General features: G+C 39.6%; 3 protein-coding genes and 1 long non-coding RNA gene across 4 annotated transcripts; 1 reads left to right on the forward strand and 3 right to left on the reverse strand.

Moving 5' to 3' along the window:
* Nucleotides 1-1,825: 1,825 nt before the first annotated feature.
* cenpx (centromere protein X) lies at nt 1,826-6,561 on the reverse strand. The gene is made up of 5 exons (XM_042392096.1): nt 6,457-6,561; nt 5,941-5,992; nt 3,843-3,896; nt 3,660-3,748; nt 1,826-3,245 (listed from the first exon to the last, which is right to left on the reverse strand). The coding sequence occupies exons 1-5, from the start codon at nt 6,490-6,492 to the stop codon at nt 3,231-3,233; spliced, it is 246 nt and encodes an 81-aa protein (XP_042248030.1). The 5' UTR covers nt 6,493-6,561; the 3' UTR covers nt 1,826-3,230.
* On the forward strand, nt 5,539-9,232 carry LOC121883684. Its single transcript, XR_006092258.1, has 2 exons — nt 5,539-5,836; nt 7,412-9,232. It is a non-coding gene; the product is annotated as an uncharacterized LOC121883684 (long non-coding RNA).
* Nucleotides 9,233-10,257: 1,025 nt separating this feature from the next.
* On the reverse strand, nt 10,258-15,406 carry LOC121883680 (serine/threonine-protein kinase pim-2-like). The gene is made up of 8 exons (XM_042392091.1): nt 15,289-15,406; nt 13,663-14,244; nt 13,339-13,433; nt 13,197-13,244; nt 12,732-12,953; nt 11,681-11,861; nt 11,383-11,556; nt 10,258-11,258 (listed from the first exon to the last, which is right to left on the reverse strand). The coding sequence occupies exons 1-8, from the start codon at nt 15,341-15,343 to the stop codon at nt 11,167-11,169; spliced, it is 1,449 nt and encodes a 482-aa protein (XP_042248025.1). The 5' UTR covers nt 15,344-15,406; the 3' UTR covers nt 10,258-11,166.
* A 1,428-nt stretch (nt 15,407-16,834) lies between these two features.
* On the reverse strand, nt 16,835-18,653 carry LOC121884749 (heterogeneous nuclear ribonucleoprotein A1). Its single transcript, XM_042393729.1, has 5 exons — nt 18,573-18,653; nt 18,279-18,370; nt 18,070-18,165; nt 17,803-17,949; nt 16,835-17,660 (listed from the first exon to the last, which is right to left on the reverse strand). The coding sequence occupies exons 1-5, from the start codon at nt 18,595-18,597 to the stop codon at nt 17,538-17,540; spliced, it is 483 nt and encodes a 160-aa protein (XP_042249663.1). The 5' UTR covers nt 18,598-18,653; the 3' UTR covers nt 16,835-17,537.
* Between the last annotated feature and the right edge of the window lie 603 nt (nt 18,654-19,256).

A 19,256-nucleotide genomic window follows, 5' to 3' on the forward strand; every position in this document is an offset into this window, starting at 1 on the left:
AGCAGAGCACCCAAGTGGCTCAAACTGCCAGGTATGTTCTAATCATCCCCGGCGTGGGCCCCGTGGCTCCTTAACAAAGCTTAGCCTGAGGACCCCAGGCCCCTCAGAGAGGCCCGGGGCCTCCAGGAAACCCGCATGTCACAGCAGTATATACAGTCAACAGAGATGCTGCCTCTGTATTTGCATTCTCTCCACACACGCAAGCTTTCCCCCCTGAAACGCATGCGCACCAAACGCCTGCGATCATGTTTTGTTTGTGTTTTTTTGACAGCGCTGTAAATGTTTGTAACTTTTCATGTGTGTGTGACTTGCGTGTGAAGTATCTAAGAGGAATGCAGTTGCTCTGTGTCCCCTGCAGCATTCCTCCATGGTTAGACAGCTCCGTGCCCATGAGGGGGCCACAAGGGCCTCTTGTCTCCTGAGCACTAATGCATCACAGCCCCAGATCAAGCACAACATGCATGCAAGCACATACATGCACACAAACATCCGAGAATAAACGCACGCCATCACATATTTATTATATAAGCACTTGCAAACATGTGTAATTGAAGTGATTAGTGTAAAATGGTGCTTATAGCAAAGAACACCTGTAGCTTCTTTGTTGATTATTTCCTGTTTTGCAAAAATTAAGCTGAATGTGCTTTTTTCCAGTTGTCTTTTTTTATAGAATTTTATACTATTAATTGAATGTCTTAACCAGATTATAAAAAGTACCAGTCAGGCCAGTCAGTATAAAATTGGACAAAGACTTGCAGGCATACTAATGGAAATTATATATATGGTACAGTAAATGTTTTTTATGCACACATTATTGGTAAAAGTGAATGTTTCATGGCATGTATGCCAGTAAACTAATGTAGCGCATACATTTCAGACTTTGCCTGCTTGGATGTTTTTACAGCCATCCCTGAAAGGCCAGCAGTCAGGGAAATAACTGTTCTGGGTGTATTATGATCACTTGTCATATATGGGAACCTAGTTTGGGCCTGAGAAGAAAGGAGCTTTGAGATGACAGAAAGTTGGAGAGATGGAACAAGCTGTGTCATTTGAACAGAAAAAAAAACAACCAGACTAGTGAGTGGGGAATTAAGGAGTGAAATCTGACATAATCCTAACATACCCTCACAGGGACTCCCAAAACTGATGCAGACGACTCCACCCCAGACATTCTCTCTCTCTCTCTCTCTGTAAACCCACAAAGGACAGGTACTTCCAGATCTCAAAAATGGACAGTGTATCATTTCACTTTTTCATGATGGTATGTTTTAAAACAAATCAGTGGAGATACAAACTGTCAGAAGAGCATTAAGCTTTGTCATCCCCAACACAACCACACTGGTAAAAGGAGCCAAATTTAACTCCATGTACATAGAGAAGCTAAAAAATCAGCCTGGCAGTCACTGGTTTTTCTATAAAATCTGTATTGATATTGATGACTACAATCAGGCAGATAACTCCAAGCAATAATGAAGGCTGTATCCCATGTGCAGCACTGTCCAAAGACCAGCCAGAAGGCTGGAGACAGATCAGTCTCTGTCTCCTGGGAAAAGCTTATCACTCCGGAGCTTCTCCAAAGCGTCTGGACTGGCTGTCGACACTCCCTGCCTTTAATGTATGATCAAGAAAAGCTTTAACTCATTACTCTCTTCAACGCCCCTCCCCATTCTTGTCCTAACTGCTTTCGTATGTTTAATAATACTGCCTTCAGATGTAATTTGTTCCACTAAGATGCATAAGGAGAAAAGTTGTACAGTAGTGCACTACTTCACCAGTACAGACTTTCCAACAACTCTTATTGTGGGAATTAAAAAAATATGAGGGCTTCAAGAGAATAATTGTTTTTTATTACATTTGCAAGAATTGACAGTTGGGAAAGAACCATTTCACTTCAAGTAAACCTTTTACAATGTTTATATCACAGTCATGTGTAAATATTGAGGATGTATAACACTTTTTTAACAGGATCATGAAAAAGGAGTCTGTTGAATGTTGCTTGCAGCTTTTCATCTGAATGAGCAGGTATTCAAAGTGGTGGTTCTGCAGTGTACAGTACTTCTCAAAACCAGAGGGCAAGACTTGCTGCTATTAATGTCAGTAATTATTAACCCAACAAATTATTTACGTGACATAAAATAATTTAATGCTCTATTGGTCCTCATGGCATCATTAAACTAAACATCACTTAACCAAACACACCTTCTCCTGCAGGCCTGCTGTTGGAAGTTTCTCCTGGGAAACACAAATCCAGTCTAGGCCCTACTAAAAAGGTGCTAGGTCAAATTCCAGGTGCTGTGTCCTTGAGCACCTATCAGAGACTGGACTCTTGACTTTACCCCAAGTTGTTTCCAGCTGTATTTGAGCAGCATTTGTAAGCGCAGTGAGTCACCCAAGAGCCACACAAATAAATTGTGTGAGGTGTTGTACAGCTATGCTGACTCATAGTAAAGTCACGTTGGTCAAATACACCACTGGTGGAAAACCATCAGAGGCACTTGGGTTAGAAAACCCCACATTACCCACTCTCTCGCAGTCCCAACTTCCCCCTCTGCTGTGATGAAAGGAGAGAAAGCACCTCTACTACTCGCCTCTTTTGTTTATTTACCTTCAGAATTACACCCTGCTCTTCTTGGACCATGTTCCAATGTGTTTTGTTATGTTTCCTTTCAAACAGAGTATCTATGCGTGTGGTCTCTGGCCATGTTTGGCTAACACATGCACACATTCGTGCACACACACTCCCATTCAACTTTCCCCCTGTGCAAGAGGTCCCCTTTGCCCTTCCCCCCACCTCTAACTAAACATCGCAGGACAGCAAAAGGGAACTTCAAAGTGGCCGGAGGGGGTACTTCTTTTTTTCCTGGCACTTGTCATCATCTAAGGGACTGGCTGCTCCCCTTATTACTCTAATTGCTTCCAACTGCTCCAGGAGGCTTTGATGAAGGGCGCCATGGAGCATGCTGGAAGCACCTGTTGTTGCACAGAGGAGCACAGGTGGGCCTTATTGGTGGTGGCATGGAGGCTTCTTTCTACTTAAAAATCACACAACTCAAATAAATACATAGGGAGAATCTTAATGTAATCTCAGATTTGAGTGATTATGAAATTATATACAGAAAATATAAACATCAGTAAAAACTAAACATGTAGTTGTTGTTGAAACTGAAGTTGTGGGGTTGAAGTAGGAACATGCATGTAGCACTCTGGCTCCATCTTGTGGCATCAGTGTGCTAGAAGTCCAGCAGCTGCAATGGAAAGGAGATGAAAGACAGAGAGATTCATATTGGAAATGGAACTTTTTGTCAAAATGGATTTAAATTGTGATATATAGCGACGAGCTACTTAATTTCATACTGATTGATTGGAATTGAGCCAGAGTCACATTCACCAAGAACTAAAATTATGGCTTAAATTATAGAATAGTGATTTAAACACAAAATCATCAAAACCTTACAGACAATACGAAAAATACTGTCTCACATACAAATATTTGTTCTTATGATCGGTTGTAATACAGGCAGCAGGTGAGATAATGTAAATAACAAATAGAGATCTAAATCTGAATGAATCCAGCAAATACAGATCAGTCATGCATTATATAATTTGCGGCCCTTAAATAATGATTAAAACCCTAGTTCTATCTCTGTTGAGCTACACACCAGCTGAGGTAGAATCTTTTCAAAGTGCTCGATGTCTACTTGGTCACAGTCCTCAGATTCAGCCTGTTTCTGTGATCTTACAGCCGCTTCTGGAAACGAGACAGACACATTAAGTCTAATCATTAAGTAATTCAGTAATGGTGTATTACACTGTACACAACCGCAGCCATCAGATATCCTTACCTTGGACAAATATTTTTAGCATCTCTGCCATGAGCAGCACAGCATCACCACTTACTGTAACACAGTGAGATTTGTTGAGCCATAGAACAACAACAACAACAAAAAACAGGGTAACACTTTATAATACAGCCAGCGTTTTACGGTGTAACTTCCCATCACTTACCATGTAATTTCCCGGAACTTACGGTGTAACTTCATCGTATTAATGCGTATATATAAAATACTTTCCGGTTCTTACTGGTACTTAAATGTAGGTACAGCGGAAGAAAACAAAACAACGAGAAACAAGGGAGTAACAATTGGGGTTTTAAAGTGTAACTTCCCAACATTTACCATGTAACTTGTGTCCCAGGCCTTGAAACCATGGATCATGTGGACAGAACAACGATGGCTCTGACAAGCATCATTGCCGAGGTACAGTATGTGCACTGTATGTGAAAATGTTATATTTGTAATTGTGGTGCCATCATGCTTTTTATTTCACTACTACAAATTAGGCCTACGTAATATCAGAATAACTTGTAACTATCATTTTTAATTGTGAGTGTGGATTGGGGAGGTGGGGTTAGTGTAATGAATGCTGTTATGTAACAATTGTGTGCATGTGTGTTTTAGACTTCACTATACTGTAATACACTTCAATAATTGCGAGTACAGGTGGATATAGCTTCAGGAGGGGAAAACTTTGGTGTCTCCACCCACACTGAAGGGACAACCCTAAAAGATTTCACATTGCAGTTTAAAGGATTTGTGGATTCCTGCCCTGAGCTGGGAGTGATGAACTCCTCCCACTAAAGTGGCGATGTAGAACATAAGAACAAAGTACCTGAAAATTGTTTTTTGTTGTTGTTGTTGTTGTTGTTGGTATGTTGCATTTACAATTTAAACATAGTTTCCTGTTTTGTTCTTGTTGTTGTTTTGTTTTTTTTTACTAAAATTAATAATTTTATAACTACATTTTGATAGATTAGTTAAGATAGATTAGTTAAGTTATTTTGTTGTTTAAGTTTTATATATGGTTTTATATATAGTTTTTGTTAAGTTTTATATAGTACAATTTATATAGAATATTTATATTGTATAATAGTAGTTTATATAGTTAAGAAGTTATAAATGAAACATTTTCTATTTAATCATGTTCATTAATGTTTACTCATTGTCTGTTCAAAATGTTGGTCTGGTGTGTTGTTAATGACACGTTGCATGTTGTTAGATTGTGACATGAAAGGTAACAGAACCAAACAGCTTAGTAAGGACGGGAGAACATAATACAGCCTGCTCCCTGTTGTTACCATGTACTTATAGGGTAACTAGCCTGTACCTACAGAGTAAGGACTGGGGAACAGCATGTATGTTGTGGTTTATGTGTAATAAAAGAATAAAATCATTTTTCTTAACTTCCTGCGTGCTTTATTATTGTGTAATTAAAGATATACTATGTATATTATTACATTGCTGTATTGTTATTTTTTCATCCTCGGATGACAATACAAGCCTTTCATAGCTGTGCACTGGAGAGAGGTAAGTTTGCATGTTATGAGCTGCTGCAGTGCTGGACCAACATGGCTGCTAGGAGCTAATTTTCAAAAGTATAGACCCATTTCTCGACTTGTTCTATTCAAATTCATACAATGAAGTGGAAGACATAAGCATAATAAATCTCGAGTGTGGGTGAAGCTTGCCTGTCAAACACACATGCATAGAAAAATGATTGTCATAACTGCCATGAGCAAAAACATTTGATTTTAGTACACATATACACATGTAACGTACTGATTCATACGAGGAAGTTACACCATAAGTTCTGGGAAGTTACATGGTAAATGTTGGGAAGTTACACTTTAAAACCCCAATTGTTACTCCCTTGTTTCTCGTTGTTTTGTTTTCTTCCGCTGTACCTACATTTAAGTACCAGTAAGAACCGGAAAGTATTTTAGGCTATATGTACGCATTCATACGAGGAAGTTACACCGTAAGTTCCAGGAAATTACATGGTAAGTGATGGGAAGTTACACCGTAAAACGCTGGCTGTATTATAAAGTGTTACCAAAAACAGTTTTGGGAAAGTTACTTTTATCAAAATATTTCTCCAACTCACGTTTGGTTTTATCCTCCTTAAAGAAACTTGATAAGAGTTTGTGTACGGTGTCCTGTAAGTGAGGTAAATACACCAGAACATTTAGTGAAGAGTGCACTGACAGTTTTTTTTTTTATATACATACAGCTGCAAAACAAACAAACAAACAAACCGCATACCAAACTGCCTTTGAAAAAATGTCAATTTAATGCATTTTAGTGTATCGGCGAGAACACTAAGAAAATACTGATACTGAGCCCTTTCTCATGAGTCATCATGACCATCTTTTCCATTCGGCGTACATTTAGTTACCGTAAATCCACTAAATGAAATTTTAACAAGATGTAAAGTTTTAGTCCGACATGCTGATTAGGAACAATTTGCATCCTGTGTTAGCAGGGTCGACGTGAATGCTTAATGGCAGTGAGCGACTGCCATTTGACGAAGAAGCAGAGGCAATATTGTTTTTTATTTAGCCACGCGGAAAACCAAATAAGTGTAAACAAATAACAAAGATAGCGATACGCTTGCTCATACCTTCTTAAATATAATTTCTGCGTCCGTCTCCGCCATGTTTTCTGACGCTGTGAGAGAAACTTGGCGCTCTGCGTAGGGATTGGCTATTGATCTCTGACGTCAGGCGTACCGTCATCTGTAGACGGTAGACTGTAAAAACACCAGAGTGTAGTTAGATATGCAACGCCTCGATTCATTAGGACCTCTTTCAATTCAAAAGCAACTAAAACTGTATTTTAGATATATATATAATACACAGTTTTAGTTGCATTATATCTGGAATGTATGCCTTTTTTTTCTTTTATAGATAGATAGATCGATAGATATAGATGAAGTAATCAAGTTAGTCGTGGTACATTTCCAATGTGACTCTAGCAATGTGTAAATAGTAGGGATAATACAAGATAGCCATTAGTCTATAAATAACAACATGAAGACAAAAAAGGGAGATGTGGTGATAAGTAGAATAAGTAGAATATGATAAGCACAAGTATATTTATAGTCCATCAGTCTATATGTTTATGTCCTACTGGTTGTCTCTTTCATTGTGGCAGGAAGTGACATATTTAGCAGCCAGCACTGCACATTCTGACTTTTCCACCATAATGAGTGGTAATTTATCCCTTTCTGTCAGGATTTGGAATTCGGGGCAACTTTTGTCAAATTTTCAAAAGAATTCCTCCCTAATATTTCTGTAGTCTTGACATTCTGTTAGAAAGTGTAATTCTGTCTCTACAGCTCCCTCATCACAATGACAGCACAGCCTATCCTCTCTGGGCAGCCAGGTCTGTGTCTGCCCTTCTCTATTGCCAGACTACGGTCACTCAGTCTGTACATTGTCTTTCTCAGGTTCTTATCAGTTACTGTGGTTAGGTAGTCTGCCACAGTACACTGTCTGTTTAGGGCCAAATATCTGTCTAGTTTGTATTGTAGGTCATGGCTTTTTCTTCTCTTGCACATGTGCCACCTGCAACAGTGGTTCACCAGCTTGCACTTGGATCCCAAGAGGCACTGCTTCCACAGCATATGTTAACAGGGACACCGCTGTGTCGAGTGACGTCCTACATAGCAGTGTTCACAGATGCGTCCCTGATGGGGTTGGGGGCACATGTCTGGGGAGAGTGATAGGTGGTGTGTGACCTTCAGGGCAAACCAACACACCAACCTCCTTGAACTTCAGGCAGTGCTCTTGGTTCTCAAACACTTCCTAACCCTGGTTCAGGGAAGACACATGTTAGTGAGAGCAGACAACTGCATCACGTTTGCCTACATCAACACGCAGGGCCAAGTCCAGTCCGCAGCCCTGTTGAAGATGGCAGAGAACCTGTTGGTGTGGGCCTCAGAACACCTCCTGTCGATGCAGCTGAAATATCAGCTTGTCTAGTTAGGTGATAAAGGTAATTAAATACCAGAGACACAGTATTTTTCTTGTAGTCCAAGTGAATTTAACAAATCACTAAAGTGTATGCATATGGGCTCCTCAAGCTCTGCAGCAAGAGGAGCACCTTGAACAACTCACACAAACACTTACACTATACTTTCAGCCTCTGACCAATACAACCGTGAACACAAGCACCTTGTGCGTAGTCATACGTCTCTGTCTGCAAACACGTTTCCTGTAAGAAAATCAATAACAATTCCATATATGGTGTCATGCCTGTCTTGTGCAACTCCCAGTTTTTGCATTTAGTTCCCTTTTCCAACTATCACTTCTTAGAATCGGGCTCACCATGTATCACACACTTAGATAACGTTAATTAAGATAACCTTTTCTTTTTCTTCTTTCGCTACAAACTAGACATTAATTTGCCTACACAAACAAGGTGCGTGACATCTTGGCAAGATTTCTTACTTAAAAAACAGAACAATGTGGTTACAACATATAAAGGTCAATAGACAGGGTCAAGAGTGCATCATGTTTTTTAAAGACAAAACTGATCAGGTGATCACACTTCTACACAGGATTAATGATCATCAAAGTATTAATACAACAATATAGTAATTTCTCCAAAAGTACACTTCTAATTACCATTTTTTCCTCCACACTCCTGTCTCTGAGAGCCCTTCACATTCCAGGTCCAGAGAACAGAGTCGCCAACTTCATGTCAAGAGGTGGCCCTCCGGTGGACAAGTGGGTGCTCCACCCCAAGGTGGCACAGCAGATTTGGAACCGGCTCGGGAGAGTGGAAGTGGACCTGTTCATCAGTCATTAGTGAGAGTGCAGTTCAGCCCACTTATATGTGATTTCTGACTAAATCTTAAAATAGCCAGCAAAATAACAGACTACAGGACGTGACAAGATAATTGAGAGTGCCTGTAATTCTTGTGCATCATGGCGTTTTATGACATTTATGGCAAGTTCAGCATCTACTGTATGTACACAATTATTATATTCACTAAAGGTGAAGATAACATCCATGATATTTTATTAATGATTCTGTTTTCTCTGTCCACACTGGAGCTCTGCTTAAATTCTCTCTCAATTTAAATAAAAGAAAATCATCTTGTGTACCCTTTCTTCTAGTGTTATGTCCATAAGGCGTACATCCAGTCAGATTGTATGAATACACTGATGTCAGAAGCGCTATTTATATCAATTTTATGCATACTGTATTATACATTTGAGGCAGTTAAATATAGACTGACAGATTACTTGCCTCTGTCTTTGCCAGTCATAAAGCCTAGAATAGGTCTTTCATAACTTTTATATCAGCTCTAAGATTTTTATATTTTAGAAATGTGCAAAAGAAATGTATCTCTCTTGATGTTTCCATAATTAAACTTTCAAACAAATTTATTCTATGTTCAGATTTTGCTTTCATGTAAAGTTTTTATTTTCACACATTTTTTTCAGTTGGATTTCTAAGATGGGCATTTGCTGTCATCATACCTGCATACCTATCATCATACCTGCATACATGCAGTGCCCGTTCAAAACATGCCTGTTCGTAACAGGCGGATTTCTCAATACCTAGAGAGAGTTGTGCCCATCCCCTAAATGCCTCTCATGCAGACTATTGGTAGATGCTACAATTTACCAATGCTCACAGAAACACCTGTGATGCAGGCTATCTGTGGACACTACAATTTACTCATGTTCCCTCAATACCTCATACGTAGGCTTTCAGTAGATGCTACAATTTACCAGTGCTCCTCACCTCACATGCAGAATATCTGGAGACTACAATTTTGAGTTGAGCTGAAGTTGATCAGATGAACTGTTGTGCCTGTTCAAAATGTGCCTGAGACGTCCTGCACTGTCTTGAACATACATACAAAGTTCCTGCGTGTAAGGAACGGGAATAGAGCTTAACTCTAAACTTTTTCAATTCATTCTCTATGGTAGTTCTCATCACTACAGGTGTAATCCCACCTCCAATCACAATGTGGGTTGCAATGGCAGAGTGGCACTGTCCGTATTTCTGCTCATTGACTCCATGGGCAGAAGAAGAAGCAAATCAATGTTGTAGAAACAACATTGTTTATGGGGTATTTTTTATATATTTCTGAACGTGCCTGAGACATCAAGCACTAAGTCTTGCACATACATGCCAAGTTTCGTTCACAGTAATGTTACACAGTTCAATAGTAGAGCTCAAGTCTCTTAAACGTTTTCAAGTCATTATCATTACATATGTAATCCCACCTCCGACCACAATGCGTGTTGCAATGGCAGACTGGCGCTGTCTGTATGTCCAATCGTTGACTCCACGGGCAGAAGAAGAAGCAAATCAATGTTATTTATGAGGTATTTTCTCGAGAACCACTCATCCAAACCAATTCACACATGGACATTGCACTTCCTCGTTTCCTCAGCAATCCACCTGCCAGGTATTAAGTAGATCAGATGAATGGTTCTCAAGATACACAAAGGACAAACCCACATACGTACAGACAAACAGACAGAGATCCCTTGCTTTAGAGATTATGCTGGTGAAATCATAGCTGCTTACATTTTTGCTGAGGTTTTAAACAGACAGCTTCCAGCAAATTCTTTCAGAAATAGAAAGTGTGAAATGTTTCTTCATAGGATGTGCTTAACTGTAAGTGGCCACTTCTGTTTCTTCATGAGTACAGTAAACCAGATAGCTTTAAACATGTTGGACAGAAATCACCTAGCAGCCTAAATTAGCATGATTTGTGCTTAGTACATTTCTAAAGCTCTTTCTATACTCAAGAAGTGTCTCGTAAACACTCACTGACAGTGCTCTGACACAGCCTTTCTTAGAATTCACACCACCACATTAACTGAAAATTTATTTATTTTTAGATTGAACATCAGTTATAGTTCCTGACCCAGCCCAGGCGCTTTAAGAAGACGTGGAAAAACTCCCCAAAATCCTGAGCCTGTATGGAAATTGGAGAGCTCTCCTCTACACAGACGGCTGGGTGGCTGGACGGCTACAGGATCCATTTTTGTTGTTGCTGTGTTTTTTCCAGTTTCCTCTCTAGTGTTAATGTTCCATTTCCAAGGACGCAGCAGGGCACACAGCAGACAGTGATGGAGGTCAGGTGGGCTCCAATGCATCCCAGCAGGAAGAGAAACAGTCACCAGGATTTCATGCAAAAAACAGACATCACAGAGTATTGTTCAATGCTAACTGTTTCCTCGAATGAATGAATGGAGATTGTGTGTGGTGCCGTACTGACATTGAGAATGTGGGGTGATGGGAGGAACGCACCTGAAGATCCTTTATTGAAGAGGAGGCCTTAGGTGGGTGGAGGGCTGGGTTATTGGAGGGCAGGGCAACACTGTAGCTCCTGCAGAGTGGCACGCTTCGTTGGATCTCTGGCCAGACACATGTGCAACAAAGTCTTGCAGTCTAAAAAGTAAGAGTGAAAGCAGGAGATCAAGGTTTAAGGGGGCAGCTACAGTACTCTGTGAGGGGAAAAAAACATATTTGTTTTCCAGAACATGATACTGTTGGGTAAAAAACTGTGTCTTACCTTGGGACAGCGCACTGTTGATTTTAATGTGGTTGTTGATGAAGTCTGTAGTCGAAAAATGCTCTCTTCCATCCAGTAACGAATAGAACAGTGCGCCCAGCTGCCAAACCGTGGTGGGACGGGCCCAGTATATGTGACAGTCAAACCACTCTGGAGGGGCATATGCAGGGGTACCTAGCACATGTAGCAACAGAGAAATAGAGGACGACAAAGACAGAAAGTGAGAGAGAATGAGAAGGGGCTAAGCTTTCTTTAAAATGAAAGTCTTATTCTAAAAATTGGCTGATGGATATCATACCACAGAAGGAATAGTAAGACCTCTCCGTTGAAAAGCTGCCACAGCCAAAATCAATAAGCCGGAGTCTTGGGGCACCAGTTGAAGACCACTGAATCAGGGTGTTTTCTAACTTGATGTCCTGGTGAAAGACACCCTTGGTGTGCACATCAATGGCTGCGTCCACCAGCTGCTTCAGGATCATCTGAGATAGAGAGAGGAATAGACATACAGTAGTTGAGATTGGCTGTAAGGTAGTATTTTCTCCAGATTCTTGACAGGGTGGAAAAGTGTCTAAAATAACATTATGGGGCAAAAACTTTCAGAATAGTTCCTCAAACTTTAAACACCACTGAACTGTCAGTCTCAGTTGTCTTTCAGAAGAACTGAATTGAGAACTGATGAACTAGCTGTGAGTCCATGTGGCCTTTGTTTATAAACCATGATCTTCCGGTAACAATTATTAGCAGATTTGCTAGCAGGAAAGAAGTAAATCCATGTGAAGTTAAACCATAGACAATATGAAGTTGTTGACAGTGACCTTTGTGAGAAGCCAGAGAGTCTAAAATGCCTCCTCTGTGGAATATAAACAGTTCCACAAAACAGCAATGGTTTGTAGACATGAGTTAATATTACAAATATCTCTTTTGAATAAAATGTGTGAACTTTGTGTTGGCAACTGAGCTAGTTAGCGTGGAGAGCTATTGTAACCATGATTGAGACTGACTAGCACTAGCATGTTCCTAGCTGCCAACTACAGTAGTTTACCAACTAGCCCTGTAAGTAGTCTCTACATCACTACTCTAGCACTGCCTATTCACAAGGACGTGTGGATGTGCAGTTTAAATCACACCAAATGTGATAAATGTAACTTTTCAGTTGTGGTTTGAACCAAATTAGTCAAGCTTTAAACTGCAGCCTAAAATGCTCTACTGAAAAATACAAATGAAATTCAATCAAGTGTGGCAGTTTTAGCCAGAGTGCCCTTCTCATCAGGTAAGCTCTGCCCTAAAGGATGCCAAGAACTGCTTTTCTACACACGAACACAGAAGCATCCTCCACATAGCCTCAGTACCTTGGCCTCATGTTCCGGCAGGGAGCCTCCACTGATTTTAAGGTACTTTTGGAGGTCCAGGGAGAAGGCTGGTCTCTCCAAGACCAGGATTAACTCATTTTCCAGAGTGTACCAGTCCAGAAGGGATATTGCAGCGGACTGTCCAACTGATCCTGGTAGACCTGCAGTCTTGAGCATGAAGGCCACCTCGAGAATGATGTCAAATACCTTCCCATTGCACACCTAAAGAATACAAATGTATACATGTTGAGTGGTAAATGAGGTTCAGTTGAGGTAATCCAGGCAGCATTTAGTTACTTATGAAATGTATTTGCAAATGCAAATTGATTACATATGAACGTCACTTTTAGGAGAAAAGGTTGAAATATAATCAGCTGCAGAACTGATAGCTTGTCTGTGCATGCGTTTTTCTCATCCACATTAGAGCGGTGAAAGAAATGTTTGACATCAGATCAAATCACTCACCACTCGTTTGCGCCTCACAATATTTGTTGGAATGTGCTTGATCGCCACCTGCAAGACAGAAATACAAGTCCTTTGGTTGGCGCTTTCGGAGGCTGCAGTGAATGGTATAATGTGTGTTTGAGCCTGTGTTTGCAAGACTTACTGGTAAACAGTCTTCTTTACGGAAGCCGGCATACACTGAGCCAAAGCCTCCCGAACCAATTGGGGCATCCTGGAGATACTTGTCCTCAAATTCAGCTACACACAAACACACACAGGGAGATTTGTTTTACTTCTCATATCTTCACTTCAAACCCTTCTCCTAACCAATCCTGATTTTATTCTTTACCATAACCCTGAATACACAGGCCAGGCTAAAAGTAATCTCTTGTAGAAGGTGCAGACAGAGTGACTTCACTTAGTTTACACAGCAGCAGCAGCACACAAACTAAACTTTCTCTAACTCTCTTTCCCACTATCAGCCCACCTCTACTTGAGTTTCCGGAGGAGGCCATCTCAAAGATTTTTTCCTCTTGCGATGAGGAGTCTTCAAAGATATGACTGATGTCATCATACCTCCCGTTGTCTATCGCTTTCTCACAGGATTCACTAAAACTGGATCCAGTAGTGCTGGATCCAGTAGCGCTGGATCCAGTAGAGCTGGATTCCATAGCACTGGATTCACTAGAACTAGATCCAGTAGCGCCAGATCCAGCAGAGCCGGGTTCATTAGTGCTCGATTCAGTGGGGCTGGACACAGTGATGCTGTTGCTGTCGCTACACCTCATCTTTTTTTCAGATGTCCCTGCGTCAACACTGGCCTTTCTTTTGCCCCACTGTTTTTTGAAATTCTCCACGGACCCTTCACTAGGCCTCATTTTTTTGCTGGGCATCTTTCCATCGTCACCAGCCCTCCTCTTTCTCACATTGACATCGTCCTGCACCGTGTTGCAGGGTTCAGTGGAAGGAGTGATGTTGCAACCCTTGATCTTTTTCATGGGTGCTCCTGCAACATCACTGTCCTTTCGTCCTCTCTTCTTCACATTGAGATCCTTCTCCATGTTGCTCTCTACAAATGAGAAAAACTCTGTGAACAACTTCCTGTACTGCACATGCTTCATATACATGATGACTCGTTATGGTTGTGTACTTTGACATAAGAAACATATTATGAACTTGCACCTAGCTAAAGTGATGGAGGTGAATAATCATATCAGTACTGAACAAGAGGTGATGATAATAAGGGGAAGAGCAAAGTAAATAAGCAAATACAAGACTTCATCCTCTCTCAGACATGCACCTTAATGTGTGGGCAAGTTTTACTGTCAGTCTCGTATTTGAATAAGCCCCTGCGTCACTTTTCCATCAAAATCTAGATTATACTTAGCATTATTTTTAATTCACATAAATGTAAAAACTGCAGCAGCACAAAGTGAGAGGGATATTGATATTATTTTTTGTGACAAATTTAATGAAATCCATTTAGTAAACCACAAAATACAGAGCATTTTAAGTTAGCCTACCAAAATGTGTTTTCCCTCCTTTGTACATAAAAAGGAGTTAAACCTAAGCCATAACAATCATCAGACTGTCAGTCATTTTAAACATAGTTTGGTTGGTGAGGTGATGATAATGGTTGATGAGAAAATATGTTACAATAGGAGATCTACGGGTAGTTTGATTCGACTAGTGAGAAGCAGGGACTGTGTACCTCTATAAAAAAATAAAAAAATTTTAAAACCCATCTCTTTACATCATTATTTTCTGAACAGCAGTGTGTTATAAACCCTCCACTGAAGCTGGACCTAAATGTTGGATCATTACATGACAGAATTACCTTGTACATAGAATATTGTTTGGACCAAGTTTTTATTTGATAGTTATATCATTATATTCAGGTCAGTAAAGTAACTACAAGTTTTGAATTTCTATCAAGTTACAGCACAGATGTACATTACAAATAAGTTTTCAGCATTTGAAAAACACTCAACAACAGGACTCTTACCTACAACTCAAAGCACTAAATCAGAATTGGTACCCACACCCGATAAACCATATGGATTATCTCATGTCAGTAGGGATTGCAAGTTTTTTGCCACAACTTCACACTTACCTCGACCTTTTTCATAAGTTGGAGTCATCAAGTCTTGTGTAGACACTGAAGACATGACGTTGAAGTTTCGAACAAGATTAATTTGAGGATACAAGCACCTGCTTGCTGCACTTATCAGAGTGTGTCTATGTTCTCAGTATGAAAACAGAAATGGATTCGGAATGGAATGATGCCTGTGACATCACACTGCTGAAGAATCTTAAGTAACAAGATATGCAAATAGCAGGCAAAAGTTCCATATTTTTATTTGAATTCAGGTGATTATTTTCATCCTGTGTGGAGTATGTTTCCCCCCCTACCACAGTAGCTACAGTCCCAATTTGCCACTGATCTTCATATTTAGAATAAAGTTTTTGCGTAAGAAAACAAAATAATAATCACTTTGAGAGCAAATCCCTACATCTTAATGAAATGGGCTGTTAATTTGTCTTTTCTTGCCCTACTAACACATGTAATGTGTGTGTATTTAACATTATCAACTCACAGCTTGTAAGTAAACTTTAAAATGTTTTTAAAAGTGAATTTCTAAAATTTAAGCTAAATAAATTGTGAGTCAATTATAGATTTTGTTTCCATCAACTCCCTTTATGTGAATACAAACAAACGATGTGACAAGATTACACACTTAATCATCTGATACATCATAACATGTAACTGCTGCTTCCCACCTAGGATGGATTAATGTTTTTAATGAATGAATGTGACCCTTCTGACCTATGTATACACTGTGGTTGTTTTTATCAACCACTATGGTGATACAGAGGAGGGCCTTGATCCACGGGCATTGCTGTTGCGTACACCACTGACGCCCATGTTGTATTTAGTCTTTATTTTCGGGGCATTCTGGTAGAGTGGAGGCCTTTAAGGTTAAGCTTTGTGTACGATACAAAAAGTAACGTCTCCACCTCACCCAACTGTAAAACCTTTTTGCAGTATTACAGCCTTTTTCCAAATTTCTGAGGTATGCGCATGAAACCATGAAAATAGAAACATACCTACTTTCTTAATGTATTGTTCTGATAAAAGCCAGATATTTCAGTGACCTCCTGACCTTTACCCCATACAGTCAAGTCAGCAAGAGGGGCCGCAATCACCTCTCTTTAGTATATATAACAAACTGGGATAACAGATTTTAATTAGGAAGAAATACAAAATGAAAGGAATTCAAACATGAAAATGAATAATTTATTATCCAGGAGTTCACATTATAGACACTACCACTGACTAGGTGTTGACCTAGTCTTGTTTTCCTGACATCCTTCATGCCCTGAGGCCACCGTCTGCGTCCGCTCCTGCATACTGTCATGGAAATTTTTTGCATCATTCACTCAAGAACACACAAAGACTCAAAACAGAGCATTCAACATTGTTAATTGTTGAAGCAGTTGTAAACTCTGTACAATACATTATACAATCAGTTACTCTTATGTCATGTATATTTGTGGAGAGAAACCTTCCTTTGGCTCCATGGCACACACTGAAGCCAAATACAAAAACACAATTATCTTGTATTTTTGGAGAGAAAGCATGTTGTTCAGGCGTCCCTAAATGGACATTTCCACAAACTGTTATGCCTTCTTACAAACAAGTACAGTCATACAGATGATGTCAGAGTTCAAGTTTAGCTCAGTCTAGGTACCTCATGATCCACACAGTTTCTAAGCCAGTAGGCCTATGTTGAAGATATCTGTAACTAACCCCAAAGGTCAGTGAACAACCCTCAAATAGAAATAAGTTCAAGAGTTCAGCTTGTCTAGGAATAGGATTTCTTCACAAACATGTCACAATAACACAGTGACATTACTGTCTTATTGAATTGACAACAAACAACACTGTCATCTAAAGGTTTGTCAGATCAACACATTAAAGAGACGTAGAAATATAAATAACTATGATTTGTTTTACCACTGGCTCAGACAAAAGTACAACAACATAAACTAACTGTTGAACAGAGTAGCTTGCCTACACAGAAGGTTGATATGTTAGAGCAGGTACTGACTGACAGACTAACATTTACCCCTTAATTTGAAAACATTTGTAAAATATATACAAGAAATACATCAAATGATAACCATTGTTTAGATCTCTCTCTCACAATACAGATATACAGATAGACTGCCAGACCAAAACACCACTACATTTCTAAAAGAATTCAGCTTCTTCCTATGCTCCTGGGTTTGTCCACTACAATGTACACATCAATTTGGAATTTTTAACTCAAAGAAAAAAGTTGCAGAGCTGCAATTTGTTTATTCATCCATATCATCATCCAACCATTGAGCATCTTCGAGTATGTAGCCCAGACCCATTGAACGGCGTGGTTGAGGCAAAGCAGTGACTGCCGCGTTCTTCTCATCTGAATCCTCCACAATCTGAAAGAAAGCAGACACATTTTTAAAGTCAGCTGATGAAGGCAGCAAACGCTCACTTTTTAAACCAAATACTGCCATCAGCATTATTCCCATGATACAACTTTGCACTGACAGACCGAGAGACATACCGGTGAATACTCACTTTTGGACTAACAACTCGTTTCACCTCCACTTCGGAGCCTCCAAGAAAGTGAGGACCAGCCCAGTCTGCTCTGTCTGCTTCTTCCTCAGTAGCAAACCTCACATATGCTAGTGTCTTATTATTCCCTGAGTTCGGGTTCTTCTTAATCTAGAATCCAATCCAACAGACAAGGGGAATTCTTTAATTAGGTCTCCTAAATATTGATAATGTATACAGAAATACATTAAGGCACTTATATTTTAAGCAGTAATTATTTTCGGACTTTACCTTACACGCTGTGATGGTTCCCCATTCTCTGAAGTAAGCCTGTACATATCCTTCATTTAAGTAAGGGTTCAGATCTTTTATAACCAATCCATGGTCCTATAAACAGTAGAAAATTATACGATTAATGGCATATTATAGTTCAAAGTCAAAAAGATTAAATAAGTGACGCACCCTGTAAATATACTGTAGGAAAGAGAGAAATTATTTACCAGTTCATAATGTTTAGCCAAACTAGCCATGTATTTCTTTGGAAGACTGATGTACACTCTTCTCTGAGGTGCTGTGTTCACTTCCATCTTATCTGGAGGAAGAGAGATGAGTTTGTAGATTTATAAACACTGTGCAGTGGGAAAGTATTATAATGTGGGAATGTTGTACCAAGGATTTGCAAACAAAATAATTCAAATGATTTAATTGCTTCACATGAATGTAAAATTAGAAACACGATAATATGAAATCTTTCTTAGCAGATGAGGTGTGATGTCAAGAAAGCTGTTACTTACCAGAGGTCATTACTGAGATGCTCATCGACCGGCTCTTCCAAGTAGAGACTGACTCAAAATGCAAATGAAGGTGTTGTGGAGAGGCTTCATATAGTGTCCCTCTAAGTCACAATGACGAAATCTCCTCCTTCCTATCACGTCTTCTCGTGAAGTTCACAGAAACAAGTTTGAGTGACTGGTGAAAGAGTTGCTTAATGTCAAAATATGCTATTCAGGATTGTTGACATTGTTGAGCACTTGCTAATGGAACTGCTCCAGACTAAGTTTACACTTGTCCTGCATGTGAAGCAGCAACAAGTGTATCTTGTTTTCAGTTGTGATTTTAAATTTAAAAGTTCAACTGATTCAAGGGGTCATATGAGTCTCACAAGAGTTCCAACATCCAAGTACTCTCCCTATTTTTCATGATATGTGGAAAATATTGAATATACTGAACTTATCTTTGAAAGTTACTGCACATATAGCAAACTGCCAGAGGTTGACACAACATGCAATAGGACACTACCATCCGCATTTTGACCTCTAAATCTCTTTTAAAAATATTATTAGCTAAATAATAATTTGTCACAAAAACATTCAAACTACACAAAGAGACATAGATAAAGTAGATGTAATAGATTTTTTTCTCCCTGCATAGATTTTACATAATGTCACATGGAATGTCTTCTTAAGAAATTCAATGTT

Source organism: Thunnus maccoyii, chromosome 18 (genome assembly GCF_910596095.1).
Source record: "Thunnus maccoyii chromosome 18, fThuMac1.1, whole genome shotgun sequence".
Classification (NCBI taxonomy): Eukaryota; Metazoa; Chordata; class Actinopteri; order Scombriformes; family Scombridae; genus Thunnus; species Thunnus maccoyii.